The 21,498-nt window shown below is 32.5% G+C and overlaps 3 protein-coding genes across 3 annotated transcripts; 2 read left to right on the forward strand and 1 right to left on the reverse strand.

Annotated features, from left to right (window-relative positions):
* The first annotated feature begins 1,527 nt into the window (after nucleotides 1-1,527).
* On the forward strand, nucleotides 1,528-9,137 carry LOC123884251 (T-complex protein 1 subunit theta-like). The gene is made up of 13 exons (XM_045933318.1): nucleotides 1,528-1,842; nucleotides 2,599-2,861; nucleotides 3,136-3,282; nucleotides 3,380-3,541; nucleotides 4,670-4,747; nucleotides 5,789-5,922; nucleotides 6,036-6,108; nucleotides 6,190-6,267; nucleotides 6,407-6,529; nucleotides 7,008-7,102; nucleotides 7,785-7,994; nucleotides 8,291-8,348; nucleotides 8,852-9,137. The coding sequence occupies exons 1-13, from the start codon at nucleotides 1,710-1,712 to the stop codon at nucleotides 8,918-8,920; spliced, it is 1,623 nt and encodes a 540-aa protein (XP_045789274.1). The 5' UTR covers nucleotides 1,528-1,709; the 3' UTR covers nucleotides 8,921-9,137.
* A 734-nt stretch (nucleotides 9,138-9,871) lies between these two features.
* Nucleotides 9,872-12,353, forward strand: LOC123885049 (protein NDH-DEPENDENT CYCLIC ELECTRON FLOW 5). Its single transcript, XM_045934271.1, has 3 exons — nucleotides 9,872-10,516; nucleotides 10,961-11,404; nucleotides 12,044-12,353. The coding sequence occupies exons 1-3, from the start codon at nucleotides 9,995-9,997 to the stop codon at nucleotides 12,239-12,241; spliced, it is 1,164 nt and encodes a 387-aa protein (XP_045790227.1). The 5' UTR covers nucleotides 9,872-9,994; the 3' UTR covers nucleotides 12,242-12,353.
* A 453-nt stretch (nucleotides 12,354-12,806) lies between these two features.
* On the reverse strand, nucleotides 12,807-15,856 carry LOC123885048 (protein SINE1-like). The gene is made up of 3 exons (XM_045934270.1): nucleotides 15,745-15,856; nucleotides 13,833-15,174; nucleotides 12,807-13,546 (listed from the first exon to the last, which is right to left on the reverse strand). Exons 2-3 carry the CDS (start codon nucleotides 15,165-15,167, stop codon nucleotides 13,058-13,060), a joined length of 1,824 nt encoding a protein of 607 aa, XP_045790226.1. The 5' UTR covers nucleotides 15,168-15,174; nucleotides 15,745-15,856; the 3' UTR covers nucleotides 12,807-13,057.
* Nucleotides 15,857-21,498: the final 5,642 nt, after the last annotated feature.

Here is a 21,498-nt window from a genome sequence, read left to right on the forward strand (position 1 = left end):
AGTTATTTTGACGATGGAGGGTGGCAAAATTACACAATTCATGATGAGAAAAAATGGGTGTTTTTGCATGACTGCATTGTGTAATCCAAACAAATAGCGTGTGCTGAAAAATGCTGGGAGAAGAGGAAAAATAATCTAATATTTGATTTATCATTCCATGTTGCGGTGAGTCGGTTCAATAAAATATCAATGTATTCTTCTTCATGTGTACTAACTTTTGACATGTTGAGCACTCGGGATTTAGTCCTCTTTTTTTTTTTTTTCTTTCGGGATTTTTGCTTTTAAAATAATAAATTAAGGTGTTCTAATGGTGAAAATTTGGTGTTATTTTTTGTCAAAAAAAAGAATTTGGTGTTATTCTTATGTCAATAAAGCAAGCAAGAATTGTTCACGAAAGTGCATCCATTGAGGTTTTGTCATTGCCAACGGCGGTGGAAATTGAACATGAACAAATTCTCTATCACAAGCCACTTCCATCGCTAATGGAGGTTAGTGATTGTTAACGGATTCATATCAATAAAACATTTTATTGATCATGAATTCAAGTCAATAGATGTACTTTGATGAAGTCAATAGATGTACTTTTATTCAAAACAAGAATTGAAATTTTATTGTAATTGCATCAATAAAGGAAGTCAAATTGAACATAAACAAATCCTTATCACAAGCTCCATCCATCGCACGAAGTAGAGCAATAGTTTTTCCCTACACAGTGGATAATAACATTTGCTGTCATGCGGTAACCGTAGCCACAAACTGACATTCGTGGTTATGAAAAACAACATATTGAGGTAGTCACACATGTTTCAACAAAGAAACCTACTTTGACATTATATTTTATCCATCCAATGTTTGGGTTTGTCCAACGACATACAACGCTAGTCACATTCAACTCTGTTAAAGGTTGTTCTAGTGTATTAACATAAAATCACTCGTGCTACGTAACATAACAAAAGACATGAGTTGGTGAACACTTATTGTCATTCGAAACTTGTTCATTTCGATTATGCCAAGTACACTAAAACAGTGTTGCAACATGTCCTACTATACCACTATCCTCATTGCAAATTGCAAAAATTTGAGCTGCTACATACTCAGATTCATACTCGTCATTGCGTAGGACAACCTCAAGGCCTGCTGCCTGCCAGCTATCTCGTGCTGCTGTGCACTCAAAAAATACATGCAAATACGACATAGTAACGAACATTTCACATGTTGTTGCGACAAACGAGATCATATTATGAGACATCCCCGATAAAGACATCAAAATAAATGACGCACTTTGTGATGAGCTTTGAGACTTCCAAATACCATTCCAATTGCCTACCATGTGAAATCAAACAATATAATTATAACCAAATTTAACAAAATAACAATCATTTTTATTTATCTCATTTTTTATTTAATCCTATTTTCTTTTGAGCTTAGCCCTCCTTATTTCCAAAAAAAAAGAAAACCATAATAATAATAATAATAATAATAATAATAATAATAATATATTAGTATTTTATATTGTTTTTCCCCCTCACTTTCTTAGAGCTTTTCTATATTGAAATAGTTTGCAGTATATATATGATAAATACATGAAATGAAGTTTGTGTCAATGTCACCACACTCAGACTGATAGTGTGTAATAAACCATAAAAGTTTTCAAATCCCCAATTTTAGGGTTTTAGGGTTTTAGGGTTAGGGTTTGTTATTGCAACAAAATGGGTTTCGGTATGCAATCGATGCTGAAGGAAGGTCACAAACATCTTTCTGGTCTCGATGAAGCTGTTCTCAAGAACATCGATGCTTGCAAACAACTTTCTACAATCACTCGAACTTCTCTTGGCCCAAATGGTAACAATAATCAATTTCACCATTTCTTAGTTTTTTTGCACATTTTTAGATTCATCCTAATTGATGATTGTTCATTCAGATTCGAAATTTCAGATTTTTCTATGAGGGTATGCTTGATTTTGCATATCTATGATGATGATCTAGCATTTTTCACTGATCATAGTGATTGGAGTTAATTTTAGTTCATATGAAAATTTGTGGAGAGTTAAAATATAGTTATTTTATTTTCTTTTGTTCATTTATGAAGAGAACTTGGGATCTATTGAGAAGTGTTTGTTTGTATTTTGATGAGGGAATTTTTTCACTGGTTGTTATGATTAGAGTTAACTTTAGTTCATATTTGGAATGTCTTGTGCTTTAAAATTTGTGGAGAATTGAAAAACACATTTTTTTTTTTTGTTGTTTATGAGAATTTGGGAACTATGATAGCATTTTTTTTTTATGAGTGGCTTTTTTTAGTGCACCGTGTTTGCAAAAGAAAGTAAACTGGATTAGGAAATAAATTGGTTTAGCAAGATTTAGAATGGTGTTGGTGGACTTGTGTATTGTTTGTGGAGATTTAAAAAATACTATTTTTATGTTCATTTATGAAGAGAATTTGGGATCTATGATTGAAAAGTTTATGCATGGGTGAATTTTCTTAGTGCATTGTGTTTGCAAGAGAAAGCGGATTGGATTGGAAAATGAACCGGTCTGGCTAGATTTAGAATGGTGTCAGTGGACTTATCACTTATGTGTTGTTTGTTTTGCTTTCAGGTATGAATAAGATGGTTATAAATCATTTGGACAAACTTTTTGTCACAAATGATGCTGCGACAATTGTGAATGAACTTGAAGTTCAGCATCCGGCTGCCAAAATTTTGGTTTTGGCCAGTAAGGCTCAACAAGAGGAAATTGGCGATGGAGCAAATTTGACTATTTCATTTGCTGGGGAGCTCTTGCAAGCTGCAGAGGAACTTATTAGGATGGGTTTGCACCCAAGTGAGATCATTAGTGGATATACTAAAGCAGTCAATAAGGTATGTCAGTTTTCTGATGAGAGCCTCAGTATTGACTTATGTTTTAAAAACCGGTAGGACTACTGTACTGTGGTTCAACCTCGATCGAATCCCAGTTGAACAAGACTACGTACAATTGGGATCAAACCGACCAGCAAATTGGTGGGTTCCTGGTTCAATCGGTTGAATCGGCCGATTTTATTTGGTTTTAAAATACTTGTAGTAAAACAAATTCAAATGTTATACTCTCTCTCTCTCTCTCTCTCTCTCTCTCTAACTCCTTGTCATGTTTTAGACAGTTGAAATATTAGATGAACTGGTGGAGGAAGGCTCAGAGAATATGGATGTGCGTGATAAGGAACAGGTTATTTCTCGAATGAGAGCAGCAGTTGCTAGCAAGCAATTTGGCCAAGAGGATACCCTATGCTCACTTATTGCTGATGTGAGTATATCCCACTTACCCCATTTTTATTATGGTAAGATGCTTTGGTGAAGCAGCGCAAAGACTGAGCTTTCTTATTTTTGTTTCGAAAATACAGGCATGCATCCAAGTGTGCCCGAAAAACCCTGTAAACTTCAACGTGGACAATGTTCGTGTTGCCAAGCTTGTGGGAGGGGGTTTGCATAACAGTGCAGTTGTTCCCGGAATGGTTTTGAGAACTGATGCTGTTGGGACTATGAAGTATATTGAAAAGGCAAAGGTTAGATCTTTATGCATTATGTCTTTTTGAAGAGGGTATTATACAATTCATTTGTTGGAATCCTTCACAATTCTGTATTTTTCTGATCCTTTATGCTGTTGATTCCAAGCGATTTGATCTCATGATTGTCTGCACTATGTAATAGAGCTTGTAGAAAATAGAGATTTTTAAAGAGAGGATTGATTGTAAACTGAATTGTATTAAGGGATCTCATGATTCGAATATGTTTTAATTGTTTATAGTGCTAACAATCAAACAGTGGACAGTTAAGTAAACTGTAAACTGTCAAGCTAACTAGTCAGAAAAACACAGAATATTCTAGAATGCCTATTACCTATATCAGTAATATCAGCGACATAAGAAGTATGTCCCATACTCTGTCATGTGTGTGCTCTTCATATATTCATCATTTTGACATTTTGATTAATGTGAAGGCTACACTTTTACTTTTGGCCCACTGTATTTGCTTTTCACATATTGTCCCACGACCAGTCTAATGCCTTGCGGCTTACATGCAGTGAATATATAAAAAAGAATTATAAATAATAATGGACATAACAACAAACAGCCAACATAATCAGCCAAGTAGATAAGATGGAATAACTGAGATACCATGAGGTAAAAACAACCTTCTTGAGTTGTTGCTTTGTTTAAAGATGGAATAACTGATATACTGAGATCAAGATTGTTGATATACTGCTGCTATATGATATATTGATGTGTGGAGTTGGGTGGTTATTATTCCACCATATTTTCACTATGTTTCTTGTATAGAAAACAATTTTAAAAAATTTTAGTTGTTTTTATTTTTCGTGTACAAATCGTTTGAGCAAGCCTAAGATAAAGTGGTAGCATTTTCATAATTAAAACTCTCTCTCTCTCTGTCATAAGATAAAGCGGTAGCATTTTCATTATTAAAACTCTCTCTCTCTGTCTCTCTTATTGTTGAATTCTAATTGTTTTCACCATCATAGATCAAAATTTGTTTTTCTGTTTGTTTTAATATAGTTTAATTAAAAATCATCAAATCAATATATGAGATTTGTTTATATTCTCTCTGAAATTGTGCTTGAAGTTGAAGATTCTCATATTGTCTATTACTGAGATCTATTGTAAATGTCGTTTAAGGTTGCTGTGTTTGTTGGTGGTGTTGATACGTCTGCAACTGAAACTAAAGGAACTGTCCTCATACATTCAGCCGAGCAGGTATAGCAAATTGACTATTGAATTTGATTATTATATCTTTTCTCTTTTCATTTAAACTGGTTATGAAATTTATTCATTGTTGAGTTATAAAGCACTGCCAAAGCATTAATACCGAACATGACACTGACATGTTGACTCCGTTAATAATATAAGAGAATGGAATAATTGACTGCAACCAACGTGTTGATGTCGGTGTCCGACACCAGAGACATTTTCAATCTGAAGTGTCGGTCCTACATAATTTTGAGTAAGGAGGCCTATTGTTTTGAGATTAGTGATATAAGATGGAGCTCTACTCCCCCTCCCAGATAAAGGTTAAAATGGGTTTTTGTTGTAGGGTAGGGTGACAAAGCTATATAATTCCTGATCCTAAACTTGTCTATCATTGTTTATGTTTATTTAAACAGAGTTAATTTCTACCAAAATTATATATTTGTGTCATTATTGTTGCTATGTTCATTTTAGCGTGTGATAAAATGGGGTTATTAGTTGATTAAAGTTGATAAAGAACTCAGGAGGCTCAGTATTTTCAGTTTTGTAATGGAATCAGCTTTATATCTGTTTAAAAAATTGAGTGCAATATTAATATATTATTCTTGTATAAAAAAAATCATTTTGATTTTGGACGCTTAAGCTTGAGGTCTGACAGGTTTTCTTATACCAAGTACCAACACGGACCATCTTATTTCTTCTTTAATGCATACCGCATGGAGTTTTTCAAGTTACGCCTTTGTCCGTGCCTCAATCTATTTCTGTTGTGTTGGACTTCTCTGTTGTGATTTGTTGTTGTAAATTTCTTGCTAGAGCCTTTTCTTGGAAAACTATTTTAAATATTTAAGCTTAAACTTGTTACATAATATGGAAATAATTTTTAGGATACTCTGTCTATTGATTTTTAACCATTTCTTAGTGGAGCTTAAGATTCTGACCAAGATTTTCCTTTCATAACTTACTTATAATGAACTGCTTACATGTTTTGTTTATAAAATCATTTGATGGTTTTGGTTGTTGGATTTATTCTACTTATTTTGATTCTTATAGCTAGAAAACTATTCAAAAACTGAAGAGGCTAAAGTAGAGGAGCTCATCAAGGCAGTAGCGGATTCTGGTGCAAAAGTGATTGTCAGTGGTGCTGCCGTAGGAGAGATGGCTTTGCATTTTTGTGAACGTTACAAGTGTGTAACATCTAATGCTATTGAATTTGTATTAATATTGTCAAAGTTTCTGTCAATTTGAAGCTGTGGTATGAGTATAGTTTATTTTCTAACTTCAATGTTCCTGCCTGTAGGCTTATGGTTCTGAAAATCAGTTCAAAGTTTGAACTACGTCGATTTTGCCGAACAACTGGTTCTGTTGCAATGGTTAGTGTTGCGCTTCTTTGGTTACATTACATAGAGACTTTTGTAACCTTCTGTCTGATTCATTTTATTTTCCTCCAACAGCTGAAACTTTGCCAACCAAAACCTGACGATCTTGGATATGTTGATTCTGTTTCAGTCGAGGAAATTGGTGGTGCCAGGGTAAGTTAAAGTGATATTTTCGTGATACGTCCTTTCCTTAGTTTTATTTATATGTATTTTTCCTTCTTTCCTTTTGATCTCATTTCTAAGTGTGGTCTACGATTTTGTCTTCTTTATTTTATGTATATGATATATGCAGGTGACCATTGTGAAAAATGAAGTTGATGGAAATTCTGTGGCCACTGTTGTTTTACGAGGAAGTACCGACAGTATCCTAGATGATCTTGAAAGAGCAGTTGATGATGGAGTGAACACTTACAAGGTACTTCCTCCATCCCTAATTATAACATCCTTTTGGAACATCTGTTTGTCCCTTACTATAAGATCCTCTGTGAATTTCGACATATAGTTATTACTCTTTTTTCAAATATATCCCTTGTTAATATTATCAATTTGCCTTGGAATATGAAAAATCCACCTTGAATGCATTTATATACAAAGGATACTTCATATACACAAATTATACACATTAATTACACTACTAATTTTCTTAATGTGTAAAAAATGTCAAAGGGTCTTATAAGTAGAGACGGATGGAGTAATTTCTGATGTTGCATGCTTTCATAACAAATGAACATTGAAAAAATCCCCCTTAACCTCGTAGAAATTGGACCTCTACAAACCGAAGAATTCCTATTACATTGGTTTGAGTTACAGTTCTGAATGCATTTTTCTCAATAAATTGAACTAGTTGTAATTTTAAATGTTGAGTAATCTGTATCTGTGCAATTATTTGTCAGGCCATGTGCAGGGATAGCCGCATTGTACCAGGAGCTGCTGCAACTGAAATTGAGTTAGCTAAAAGGGTGAAAGACTTTTCCTTCCAGGAAACAGGGTACTTTGTATTTCCCTTGAGTTTTTTACTAAAAAAGACCTGTGTTTGCAATGTCGGAGTACAAACACACTTCTCTCGTTCATTATTTGGTGAATTTAGATTGATTGTTAGTTGCATGTGGTTATTGCAAGTATTGTTTCTGAAAAATATATGCTATTTATTTCCATCTGTGAGTGTGGAACCTTGCCATAATTACATATCGAAATGTAAATAAAGTATACCCTACTTAGCATCGGCACTTCAAATTGAAAGCATGTCTGATGTCTAACACGATACTAACACATGTGGTTACATTCAATCACTAACATTTTCTTAAATTATTACGGTGTCTACGTGTCAGTGCAGTGTCGTGCCTGGTATCCTTGTGTATCAGCAATTAATATAGAATACCTTACTTTCTATTATCATGATTATTTATTTCAATGCAATTTATTTGGTTGTATTGATATATTTTCTTACTAGAGTTTTTTAGAGTTAGTAAAGTCGGCATAACATAAATGTATTCTAAAATCTAAACTTGATCTTTGAATTTTTACTGCATAATTATATCTTACTGATTATGATTATTACTTTGGAAGTAGGCATTGTGTCCCTGCTTTTGGTTATTTTGATTATCTAATGATTTTTTGGTATGTAATTGAGGCATGAATGGATGGAATAATAATTTTTTATTGCTCTACAGATTGGATCAGTATGCTATAGCGAAATTTGCTGAAAGCTTTGAGATGATTCCAAGAACTTTGGCTGAAAATGCTGGGCTAAATGCAATGGAGATTATATCTTCTCTTTATGCTGAACATGCGTCTGGAAATACTAAAGTTGGCATTGATTTGGAACCAGGTGTTTGTAAGGATGTCTCAACCATGAGGGTCTGGGATCTCCATGTGACTAAGTAAGCTATTTTCTAATGCATGCATTTTTATATATAGCAAATAATGATATATTCCGTATTGGGGCCAATGTTTTCAAAATAGGACCAGCGATCGAACTGATGACTGGTGAGACCTTCAGTCATGGTTCAACCAATTTAATTGGTTGGACCACGGTTGGACTAGATGACTACTAAATAGCCTCGTCTAATTCATGAAACTATATTTCTATAAATAGAAAAAATCTATGTATTTTACTATGTTGAATTAGACTTAATATATGTAATACTAATTTCATGCTATTGTTTTTTCTGCTCAGGCTATTTGCTCTTAAATATGCTGCAGATGCTGCATGCACTGTACTACGAGTCGATCAGGTAATCAACTAATAAGTAGTTAGTTATTCACTGTCAATTCCTGATTGCCACCTTGGAAGCACTTTTTCTTTTGGCAAACAAGCTCCGGAACACACAATTTTATAGCAACCTATAGTTTAGAATAAAATACTGATATGCTACTAGAGCTTAACAACTAAACTGATGATTATTGTTTACCACTTATACTGCATGAGGGATCACAGTTTGTATAAGCTAGTTCTATAATCAAAGTTGAAAACGTGCTTAAATTGTTTATATATAAATTGTAAGTTATTTTCATAAGCTATTCTGGAGAGTTTATGAACATGTTACTTATGCAAGTACTTTTGTTGTAAGACTAAAAAAGCAGCAAATAACTTCATACAAAATCACTCTAAATGCAAATTCTATTATGGTTTCTGACAATTGCAAATACATACAGAGCTTATGTTAAGGGTGTAAGATTGTCATCTATTTTTCTTTGTTCATAGATTTATAGAGATTGCATTTTTTGTATTTTTCAGATTATTATGTCAAAACCTGCTGGTGGACCAAGAAGAGACCAGCCTGCTCCTGGCATGGATGAAGACTAATTGATTTTTGTCTTGCTTATGTCCACAAACAAGCCTATGAAAATTTTGAATTTAAATAGATTTTGGTCTGTAAATTTACTTGCATTCCTCTTTTTGCCTATGAAAATTTTGAATTTAAATAGATTTCCTTTTGTTGTTTGGGAATTTTGTAGAATGTAGTTGACTACTATGATTTTTAATATAAACAAAAAATGGTTCATGTTTGATGATCTAAAAATGTAAGCAAATGCTCATCAATTTTATCTCATTATATTTAACCTTTGTTATTTAATCTCATCTTCATTATAGAACAAAAGGATAGTTATTAAGTATTAGTAAAAAAAAAGTATAGTAAAGTAATGAAATATATTTGTTGATGATGTTAAAACAAATAAATAAGATTCATTAATTATTATTATTTTTTTACTTGTATTTGAGATCTGTAATGATAAAGAATCAAATACTAGATAATTTTACCTGTAAACAAATTCCTCACAATTGTATAAAACTATGACTACATTGTTAAGCTTAAACTTTTCCTTAATAATATTGATTCGTGCATTAAGGAGGCATTAAGGAGGAGGTCTTGGAGAAAGATTTTTACTGTTAATTAATTATTATTTATTTTATTAATACTTTTAAAACATAATATTTGATTTAAAGAAAAAAAGTTAATGACATGAAATATGATTTGTCCATGTAGATACTGTTACGTCATCAATGAGCTTGACACATCAACAAATATTTGATTAATTTGAATTGGCGGACTAAAATTTAGAAAAAACTAAAATAGAGGATCAAAAGTTCAAATTTTTCAAAATAGGGGATGAAAAGTGCATTAAAGCCTAATATTATTAATCACAAGTAAAATTATCAGTTGATTTTACAAACAAACATCAAAGTTTATAGAAAAGGACAAAAGGTACAATAATATCTTGAAATATATAAGATCCTTAAAAAGTGCTGTAAAATAACAAAGGCTAGTATCAAAAACCTTATCTACTTATGAATCAATTTGAAGCAAAAAAATCTTTCTCCAAGGCCTCCTTAATGCATGAAACAAGGCCTCATATAGCATGAAGCATAAGCATAACCATGGCTTCAACTTCACTTTTTTGCTCCAATATCTTCATTCCAAAATCTACTATAATAACTTCTACTAGAAACACACCATCACCACAATTTTGTTCACCTTTTTCAAGTTACATTCAACACAAAAGAGAGTTTCCACTTCCAAAAGTAGCTTCAGTACCTTACCAACCAATCAACTTTGATTACTTACAACAAGAATTCAGTGGTCATGGAGTCACTTTTGAAGAAGTTGGTGGAAATTGTAAGGCCAAATTGGAGTTGAAAAATGGAAGCATTGCTACCATGTTGCTACCAAGTGGATTGATTACTTCTTACAAAGCACCTATGTGGCATGGTGGAATAGTTGAGTTACTTCATACTGCTGTGTCAGAAGGAGAATTTGGTGATGCTGTTCTTCAAGGAGGTGTTTCTTTAAACTTCAATTTTCAAACTCATGATGATGATGATGATGATGATCAAGTTTCATGGTCTCCAACTAATTGGGTTTTGCATAACATTAAAGGCAATGCCGAGAAATCTATTCAGGTGACATTAATAGTCATTTTACAACTGTTTCAGATAGAATTTTGACTTTGTCCGTTGCGGTTACAAAGTCAAACTCTTATCACTAAACTCACACCTATGAATTTTTTTCTCATTAGTTGTCCATTCTTCTTTGATGAGTATGGAAGTATATCTGTGTTTAGATTGACTTATTTGAGCTTAACTATTGACATAAACACTTGTGAGTTTATTTGGGATTGCTTAAAAAATAGTTGACATGTTAAAGTTGTTTTCAACTTATTTTCATAAGCTCTCCGTGATAGCTTATGAAAACAACATATAGCTTGTAAAGAAATAGTTTGACTTTTTATTCTTTATTTTGTTATAGAAATAACCTATACATAAGCACTTATATTTAGTGGTTTGTTCTCTATGGATTTTTATTGCTAATTACATACTTTGATACCTTGAAGATATCTTATGCAGGTAGAATTAATAAACAAAGGACCAGATAGCAAAATTGGAATAAAATACATTGTGACTTTAGAAGAAGATGGATTAGGCTCAGAGCTTGAAATCTCAAACTCAAACTCTTTGCCTCTTCACATGACAGGTTCCATCTTGACTCATGTAACAGTAAGTTCACCAGAAGCAACTTATGCAATAGGATTAGAGAGATCAAACTACTATAGCAGACTGCCTTTTGAATCGAAATTTATTTTGAGTCCTCCGGATTCGAGTGAAGAAAAAGGATTTGGAAAAATATGGAAATCATCTGTTAGGCAACTTTTTCCTGGTTTGGAAGCAGATGGAAGCCAAAGTGATGATGAAGATATGAACGGTGAGGAAATGGATACTTACAAACAGTTAAAAGAGAGAATAAGTCTTGTATACACGAATGCGCCTCGAAGTTTTACACTAATCGACAGGGTATGTAATCTTCTTCCTCAACAATAGGTTTAGTGATACTTGGCGTATATCACATGAGTGCTTATGTATAAGAGATTTGTATAACAAAAGATAAAATAAAGCTAAACTGTTTTTATACAAACTATAAGTTATTTTCATAAGCTGAAAACAGTTTGTCAACAACTCATAATTGTTTCCATACACTTAAGTCATGTTTGGATAAAGAGCTTATATAAGCACTTACAATGTAAGTGCTTATGTATAAGTCATTATTTCTATAACAAAAGATAAAAAAAAAAGTCAATCTTTTATATAAACTGTAAGTTGCTTTCATAAGTTATACTACAGAACTTATGAAAATAAGCTTTCCATAAGCTCTCTCAAACATACTTACAATTTTTTATGTCAGTAGATATATTTAAATAAGTTAATCCAAACAGTCCTAACTCCTCAAATAGCACCTTGATAAGAGTCGACGTTTTACGCATACCTCACATAGTTTATGCAAGAATCTTTTTATGCAAAAACATGTATCCTTACCTTAGATATATTATGACATGAATTTGAATTTTGGCACTGATAAGTACTAGTGGAGTATTATATAATCAAGAATTTGTGTACATGATCGCATCCAATAATTTTGAGGATTTTTTGAATCAGGGAAGAAGAACCTCAATATTAGTTGGAAGGAATGGATTTGATGAAAGTTACCTGTACAGTCCTGGCTCAGCAGGCATTGAAAATTACAGCAAGTATGCTTACATTTGTGTTGGTCAAGCTGCTGTCCTCCAACCAATAGTACTCAAACCAGAAGATGTATGGAAAGGAGGACAGTATCTACACAATCCAAATCTATGATGATTAAGGCTCATCATTACATAAACTTTTAGATTCAATTTATATACACCTTCAGTATGAAAAAGTTTTACACATTCATTCAATCATAATAAATCATGTTACCACTTTTTTATATTAGTATCTAAAATATCTGCATGAAAAACTTTTTTCCACTAATAGTGTATATCAATTAAACTCTTATCTTTTTTCGCCTAATATGGCTTCAGAAAGATTAGTAAAAATCGTTCTATTAAAACTAAAATAAAGTATATAATAATTTTTTTCCTATAGTAAGTTGATGATAAACTTGCTCATTCAATAAAAATGCTAGTTCTCCCAAGTCATGTAAACATTGAAATAAAACCTCTTAAGAAGTTGTTCCCCCGAGCTTAACTCAGTTGGTAAGGACATGACATTTTATATGCAAAAGTTAGAATTCGAACCCTGAACACTCTACTTATTCACCTTAAGGGTGAAATTATTGTCACTAAGCTACCTGACCCAAAAGCTGAATGAGATCAGATACTAAGCAGAAGTTAATAAAGATGACAAATATATCTATATCTAATAGAAATTTAGTTGAACATAATGAAAATGATTTATCTAATTCCAAACACAACATTTGTGTTTCAACTAAACCACAAGGTAGAATTCAGTGAAAAGTTATTACAGACTAAAGAAAACTAAAAAAACACATTGATAGTAATAAATTGTACTGATCCCTCTACTTCTACACTGAACTTCCCAACATTTAGTTGGAATTAACCAACTACTTTTGTAAAACCCTATCCATAATTCTCTTGATTCTCAGATTGTACACTAAAATGAACAAGCACATTATGTCGGTACAAGGAAATGTGCTTCTTCTTGACTGTTGATCCAGATTAAAGGTGTAGCCATTGCAAGAATCACAAAAGAAAGTCCACAAACAAATCTGCGCTTGGTCTTTTGAAGTGGCTTTTCCGTGCGAACAATTTGTGGAACTTTGTTACTTTCAGGAACCTCTTTAGAAGGCCTCTGTGTATTGGCATCACCGAGAAGGTCATCAGTTGACGAAACTGACTCTGATCCATCTTGATACTGCACGTCTCCGCATGAGCTTGCGTTCTCTCCGGTATGATACTTGACATGATTTGAAATACCGTTCTGGTCATACTTAGAATAAGCAGATGGACTCCAATCAATATGGCCTGATGATAGGCTCCTGAACCTTCTAATCGGCTTTTCAGAACATACTGAACTATCATCACTTGGATCTTGAAGAGAGCGAATGAGCCTCTTTGGAGTGTCAAAAATTTGAATGCTGTCAAAGTGAGTGCGTGATCTCTGAGCACATTTAAGGATACATAATCAGCTTAGGAAATCATCAAGTTTCAATTAACAAAAAGGAACACTAATTTAACTCAATGAGCTGCCGCAACAAAAAGGAATACTAATTTACATTTGAGCTTATTTCAAAAGTACTGCAACAGAAGAATGAGAATTAATAATAAAACACATGCACGAATAGTGATTATTATGCATAAACAATTCATCCGCAGAAAACATAAATCAAAATAATGCAGAAAACCAAACTAAACAGAAAATAGAAATAAATGTTTGAGAGACTTACAAGAGGACTTGTGTTGGTACTTTTGGATATTACACGCCCACTAGGATTTCTCTGGATGAAACCAGCGAATTCCTCAATTAATTCTCCATCTCCATTGGAAAACTTGTGAACCAAAGTGTTCTCCAAAAAGCCATTTCTCTCATCTGCACTTGAGAACAAACCGTCCTTTAGAGACACGTCAACACCACCATTTTCACGACTCCAAAGCTTCCGATTGACGCTCCTCCGTGAATAGTTCATATTATGAGAAGACTGATATGTCGAAAGGGGAGACTCAGCAAGCGATCCATATCCAGGAAAATAGTCGAGTGTACGTGACTCTGGTGAGTTAGAAGTGGGAGTCTGGTCTCCGTCACCTGATGAACTATCTCCTTCCATATAATCCGGCCTACTAAAATTTGAGCCTGTAACCGAAACGGGACTCTTCACACGTCTCACTTTTTTGTCGCTCGCAACTTTCTTGGCTGTTTGCAAGGCTTCAAGTGCAGCACCTTTGATGAATGCCATTTTGTCGGATTGGCACTGCTCCATCTCCTCAATTACTTGTTCAATCTCCGAGAAAATACTCCTCGGATCTAAACATTTCATCAAATAGTTGACCATTTGAATAGCTGCAAACCGCTTCTGAGAATTCCCGTCCAAAAGCTCTCCACCAACTTTTATCATTCGCAGCCCAGATTGTATGAGTAACCGAGCATAAGCTTCAACAATCAAAGAGTTATGCTTGGCTAACGACATAACCAAACCCATATGCAAATTAGTCTGAGAAGACTTTCCTTCTAATGCAACGGCAACATTTTGACAAACCCTATTAACCATTTCATCAGAAGCAAACCGCCAATTATCCGAATCCACAAGAGAAGTCAAACAAAGAGCTGCTCCACAACTCAAACACTCCTGCGAACTCGTAAGCGAATCAGAAAGAGGCTTACAAATAGAATGAATTATTTTCTTCTTCTTATCTTCCGGCATTGTAGGGTCAATTCCATATCTTGCTACAGCTGGAACAACCTTGGAACAAGCTTGTTGAAGAGGGAAAGAACCGGCACTTGAAGCTAAAGTCTGAATTATGCTTTGCATGATACTATCAATCAACGGAACAATTTTGACTCCATGAACCCTAGCAAGAACTTCATAAAGCGAAATTGTGAATTCTCCCGATACAGTACCGGTTTCCTTGGTCTCGGAAACTTGAGCAAGAAAGGTAGGAATTGCCTTAACGTCCATATCCTTCACGTAAGATTTCAACGCTCTCATTGCAGACTTACGACTGTCAGCGTCTTTGTCGAGATTTTCGAGCTCTCTTCGCAACACAGGACTCAAATTCCTGCTCATTGTTGAACTGAAACAAAAACAAAAACCACCATAAGTAAAATCAACAAAATCAAATACAAAACAACATCATTTCATATAAAAAAATCTATAAAAAACAGAAATTTCTATATAAAAAAAAAAAAAAACAGAAATTCACACACCAATTTCATTCTTCAGCTGATTTCACCTAAATCTCAAATCTTTTCAAAACAAAAATCAACAAAACCACAAATCTATCACATGGGTCTGTTCAAAATTTCACATTTCACACTTAAACACAAAAAAATCAGCTATTTTTAATAAAAAAAATTCATAGCTTTCTTTAACTAAATCAAAATAAAAGACTAATCTTGCAAATGGGTATCTTAAAAACCTGATAACTAAATCAAAAACTTCACTACCTCAAAACCCAATTGCTCAATTAAACTAAAAACATAATCTTTTCTATTAGAACATTCACATCAACAACAACACTAGTACAAAAAAATTAGAAAAAAAAAAAAGAATTTTTATGCTAATAATAATAGAAAATAAAAAGAATATAAAAGTCTCATAAATAAATTAAATTAAATTAATGAAATTAAAAAAAAGGCAGTACCTTTATGTTTAGGAATGAAGATTTTTTGCAGTGAAGCAAAGTTTGAATGTGAAATGTGAAATGTGAAATTTGGGATTTTACACCGTTTCAGTTTTGGTTTTGAAAGCGTTTCAATTTTTGAGCTTTTGAATTGAATTTTCTTGGGAAAATCTTTTGTCCAAATTCCACCGCTATCCTTTCTATGGGGTCCACATGAAAATGACATTCAATATTTTCCCTCCTAAGTTTTCTCCTTTTTTACTTTTGTTATTTGGAATTTAATTTAACGGTGTTAATGGTGATTATGAATTTAATATTGCTGATTAGGAGCTGATTTGTTTTATTTTGGTCAACATCTGGTAGTGAATTTTTTAATTATTATTATTAGAGTTATTATTATTTGACCGAAATTTTTGTTTTAAAAGTGTTGTAGTATAAAAATGATTTTTTTTGGTATAATAATATTATAATAAATTTAAGCTACTAGGTTTGGTCTAGTGGTGAGGAGTTTGAATAGTACGTTATAGGTATTGGGTTTGATCCCAACTCATTGTAAATAAAAAAAAATTATAATAAATTTTATTTACTAGTTTTTAAAATGATTGATAAGGTTTTAGTCAAAAAAATAAATGATTGATAAAGTGATGAGTTAATTTACATTTACAGTAAGATATAATGAAACTGAAAAGTTAAAATATAACGTCAAAATTAATTGAAATCGGACGTTAGAAAATAAAACATTTAGGAATTGGAGAGAATTAAGGGGAGACATTTATTTGATTATTTTCGTCAAAAAAAAAAAATTTATTTGATTATTAACCATTAAGTAATGTTCCTGTAAAAAAAACCATTAATTAAAATTATTAATTAGCAGTCAAGATTTATGTTATGATTGCCCAAAAAATATGCATTTTTTATGCCATAATATTCTCTTTTGGTTGGATAGTTTAACAACAACAAAAAAAATAGTTGGGAGAGGAAGAATTCACTTTGGATGCCACATAAACTTATATATGATATTTGATTTCTTACTCCTGCTCTTGAAAAGAATTCGGTTGAGAAGAAATTAATTTACTTTGACTTTGTTTGGAAAGACTCGTTGATAACAGTGTTTCATTATAATCTTATAGTTTATTTTACTAGTTTATAGCTTGTTTTTTCAAACGATATTTTAAGTAGTTTATGAGCTTATAGCTTATCAGTTTTTCTTCCAATTCTACCCCTGTCATTTCATACGTATAAGTTAGTTCAACTGCTAATTTTATCAAACACTACAAATTCAAACAACTAGCTTATTCGCTATAAGTTCTTCCATTATAAGCTAGCTTATTAATTGTCCGCTATTTTTTACCAAACAGAGCCAAAGGCTCGTAAACTTCTCGATTGAGATTATTCATCGTAAGCGGCGGTGAAAATTTCATACCTATACATGATAATCCAAAAAATGTGTTTTACGTTTCAACAAAAAAAAAAAAAACCAAGATGTTGGCATCAATAGGTTAATGAGATCCTCCTAGGATAAATTGTTCGAGAGAAACAGAGTTTGAATCCTGGTGAGAATAATTATTGGTCAGACTTTACATCCTCGCGACTGAACTCTGAATTAACAGACTCTCTTACCTCGTGGGGCACTGTTTAGCATGACCCTATAAATATATATTTATTCATGTGTATATGTTTAATTATAAATAAGTTTTTAAATATTAAATTAAATTAACCTTATTTCTTTTCCCTTAAAATCTATGTATATATAACTCATCTCCCATCTATTTTACCCGTTGACACATACCCCCTATTATTAAACTCTGTTAACTCCCTCTGCCATTAAAAAATGTCGGGTTCTACCCCTAAAGGAACTCACATTTTATCCTTAATAATGCAATGTTTTGAACTTTGTCAATGCTCTAGCTTCAACTTCTTCCAATTTCATCTTCTAATTCCTTGAGTTTTATGAGCAATTTAGAGATACGCAGTACACTAGTGCGTTTAAGTGAAATGCAGTGCACCATAAGATATGGCGCGTGCCAGTGAGTCTATAAAAAAGACTCATTAGGGTGCTGAAATTTCAAGTCATAAAATTTGGAAACCCTAGTCACTCTCTAAATCTTCTTCTTTGGAAACCCTAGTCACTCTCTAAATTTTATCCTTATTTCTTCTTTGGGAAAAATACACTGACCTCCCTTAAAATCTATGTATATATAACTCATCTCCCATCTATTTTACCAGTTGACACATACCCCCTATTATTAAACTCTGTTAACTCCCTCTGCCATTAAAAAATGTCGGGTTCTACCCCTAAAGGAACTCACATTTTATCCTTAATAATGCAATGTTTTGAACTTTGTCAATGCTCTAGCTTCAACTTCTTCCAATTTCATCTTCTACTTTCTTGAGTTTTATGAGCAATTTAGAGATACGCAGTACACTGAGATATAGTGCGTTTAAGTGAAATGCAGTGCACCATAAGATATGACGCGTGCCAGTGAGTCTATAAAAAAGATTCATTAGGGTGCTGAAATTTCAAGTCATAAAATTTGGAAACCCTGGTCACTCTCTAAATCCTATCTTATCCTATTCTCTCTAAAGCTCCGCTCGATTTGACTAGCATCAGTCATTGGAGAAATTTTATTTGTGTGGACGAGTAGAGACATCCCTACACTTTCTTTGCTCGTGGTCAATCAAATCATTCAGACATCTCCTCAACACTTCAAGAGGTAAACACATGAATCCTTTAGTGAAACTTTGTGCTTACGAGGTTCATGTTAACAAGCTTATCTCGCTCTAGAGTATGATGTTTTTTTTAAGCAAAAGTATGATGTTAAAATAGTTTTAATAGTCCATCTCTAAAAAAACTGAGTTAGTATGTTTTAGGCAAAATTACAATAGACGCCATTTATCCTCTTTATATGGAACACAATAGTCATTTATCTTATTTTTTTTTTTTCCAATTAGATCTTTTATCTATCTGTAACATAAAAAAAAAGGATCTTTTATCTATCAAAATGGACACAAATTAAACTCACTTGGGTTCGCCTAATGGTATTTGCTTAGGCCCTTAGAGTATGTTCCTCTCATGATTTTGGGTTCGATTCCCAAAGTCTAATTTTAAGACTTGTTTACTACTCCCTCCGTCCCAAAAAGAATGACCCAGTTGACCGAAACACGCATGCCAATGCATAACTTTGGCGACTAATATCTTTAATTGTATAATAGTAAAAATTATAAAAAATTGATATTTTGAAAATACTCATCGAGACGAATCTAACAACATCTTATATGTTAATATTTATTTTTATTTATTAGTAGAAAAATATGGTCAAAACAATATATATGAATAGTGCATATATTCAAAATGGGTCATTCTTTTTGGGACGGAGGGAGTATATTTAGTTCTTTAACCGGTGTCTTAAAATATTACTCCCTCCGGTTCTATATATAAGGAACACAGTGAGAAAAACATACATACCAATTAAGCTTATTTTTTTATTAAATTCTAAAATGTTAGTTATTCCAAAACTAACCTTTGGGAATGTGTCTGTGTAATTAATATATAACATTGAAATATGTTGCATTTTATACAATTTAATAAGAGTAGACAAGGAATTATCTATTTAATAGAGAATAAATTTAAAGAGTGTTTCTTATAAAAAAAACCAATTTTTTTTCCAAAGTGTTCATTATATATAGGACCGGAGAAAGTATTTCACATTTTTCTTAACTATAAATCAGTTTAACGTGCTTGCTAAGTGACCTTAATTATACATATCCTTACTTGGTTTTTTTTTACCGCTCTTTGGTTCGGAAGCGGTTTCCCTCCTTTGTAAGATTTGGTTTTAAGATTTGAATTTTGAAACATAAGAAACAAAATGTTACTGTACCATTGGGATTGCGACATGCATGTGACATAGAGATATGGGAGGTCATAAATATTTTGTCTTGGCCTTAAATAAATGCATTGTTTATTTCTTTCTATTCACAATTCTTTCTATTCAAATACATTAGAAACTCAATAAATTAGGAATGACAATTTGACACATATTCAGAGAATATCCGTAAAAATTGCCCACAACGAGTAGGTAAAAACCCGCATTTTTGGTACGGGCACGGATATGCGTAATTACCCGCAAAAATAAAAGGGTATGAGTGCGGGTACGAGTACCTTATTACCATACCCGCATAATATATATTTATTTATTTTATTTATATTAGTATATTATAATATATGTAAATCAATTTTAAAACAATACAACTCTACTAAATTATGACATATTTTTAAGGCTAAATTGTAGTTTTGGTCGCCCACGTTTCCTAATTGTGCGATTTTAGTCCCCCTAGTTTCAAACGAGCGATTTTAGTCCCCACGTTTGCCCCCTTTTGCATTTCTTGGTCCCTTTGACTATTTTGACCAAAAAATTGACGACATGGAATTTTGGTGACACAGTAGGTTTGTTAACACAGTTCAGTGTAAATACACCTACTTTGAGGGATACCAATCCAGGAGGAATCCACTATGATAGCCCTAGTTCTAAGCCCTCATCAAACTTCCAAGTTTACGACTTATCAACTAGCAAATACCCGTGATATATTATACCTAGGAACTCCAAGATATGAGACCCCGTCTCACTCCCTTTCACTACCACACAACCTGTGATAGTATACAAACAGTAACGATGGCGGAGTCACCCTTCAAGACACAAACGATCTATACCCGTACTTAGAAGCTTAAGGTAATGATCACAAACTACCTAACATCCTTGCTTAAAAGCTTTGGAGTTAGTACACAACTTACAACTCAAACCCTAGTCCTAAGCTTGCATCAACGTGACACAAGAAAGACTCACAATTAAGAATAAACACTCTAAACCCTAAAACTCACGCTTTGGTAAACACGATTTAGATTACATGAATAAAACAAGGTTTAGACCTTCGTATTTATAGCCTTGAATAATCTTGATGCCTAAGTTAGGTCTTAAGAATAATTTGCTTAAATCTTCAATGGACATCTCACAAGATTTGTATTAAAATAATTTTTCAACAAACTCTTTATTCCCAAAAATATTTCTTTGAGAAAAGATTTACTCCAATTTTTTTTTCTTCAACAAAAAGATTTGATACAAAAATATTGAAACAAAAAATTTTCTTCAACAAAAAGATTTGATACAAAAATTTCAAAAATATTGAAACAAAATTTTTTCTTCAAAAAAAATATTTGATACAAAAAATTTTCTTCAACAAAAGATTTGATACAAAAATTATGATTTTAACTATGTTTTGATCTTCAATAATGTGTGTTTATGTTATATGATTTCAAAATTAGTATTTGAATTTAGAAAAAATAAATATAAAAAAACTTGTAATATTTTGAAAAACGATTTTAAAAAATCTATTTTCAAAAATAAAAGAAAAAATCTATATTTTTAAAGATGAAACAAACAGCCCTTTATCAACACTCAATAGAAATCTACCAAAAAAAAATTAATCTACCAAAAACACTCAATAGAATCAATGATTCTCAAAAGAAATAAAAACACTCAATAGAATCAATGATTAATTGTAAATTATTTTCCAAAAATAGGTGAAACCGTGTGTTCCAAATCACCATGCACCGTACTGGACACTACAACTTCACAGAGTATACAAGATACACCAAATATGCTTCAAAAAAAAAAAAAAAATACACCAAATATTTTGTTTGTTTTTAATTTTTTTTCTCTCTCCTATAAATATAAATATTAGGCGTGTTATTCTTCAAATCATTCACCAAAAGTCCAAAAG

The sequence above is a fragment of the Trifolium pratense genome, linkage group LG5, assembly GCF_020283565.1.
Source record: "Trifolium pratense cultivar HEN17-A07 linkage group LG5, ARS_RC_1.1, whole genome shotgun sequence".
Classification (NCBI taxonomy): Eukaryota; Viridiplantae; Streptophyta; class Magnoliopsida; order Fabales; family Fabaceae; genus Trifolium; species Trifolium pratense.

Coding starts and splice junctions, on each gene's coding strand:
- LOC123884251 (XM_045933318.1), top strand. CDS start 1,710: ATGGGTTTCGGTATGCAATCGATGCTGAAGGAAGGTCACAAACATCTT. Junction 6,268..6,406: donor AGGAAATTGGTGGTGCCAGG/GTAAGTTAAAGT, acceptor TGATATATGCAG/GTGACCATTGTGAAAAATGA. Junction 7,995..8,290: donor TGGGATCTCCATGTGACTAA/GTAAGCTATTTT, acceptor TTTTCTGCTCAG/GCTATTTGCTCTTAAATATG.
- LOC123885049 (XM_045934271.1), top strand. CDS start 9,995: ATGGCTTCAACTTCACTTTTTTGCTCCAATATCTTCATTCCAAAATCT. Junction 10,517..10,960: donor ATGCCGAGAAATCTATTCAG/GTGACATTAATA, acceptor TATCTTATGCAG/GTAGAATTAATAAACAAAGG. Junction 11,405..12,043: donor GTTTTACACTAATCGACAGG/GTATGTAATCTT, acceptor TTTTTGAATCAG/GGAAGAAGAACCTCAATATT.
- LOC123885048 (XM_045934270.1), bottom strand. CDS start 15,167: ATGAGCAGGAATTTGAGTCCTGTGTTGCGAAGAGAGCTCGAAAATCTC. Junction 13,547..13,832: donor GTACCAACACAAGTCCTCTT/GTAAGTCTCTCA, acceptor AAATGTGCTCAG/AGATCACGCACTCACTTTGA.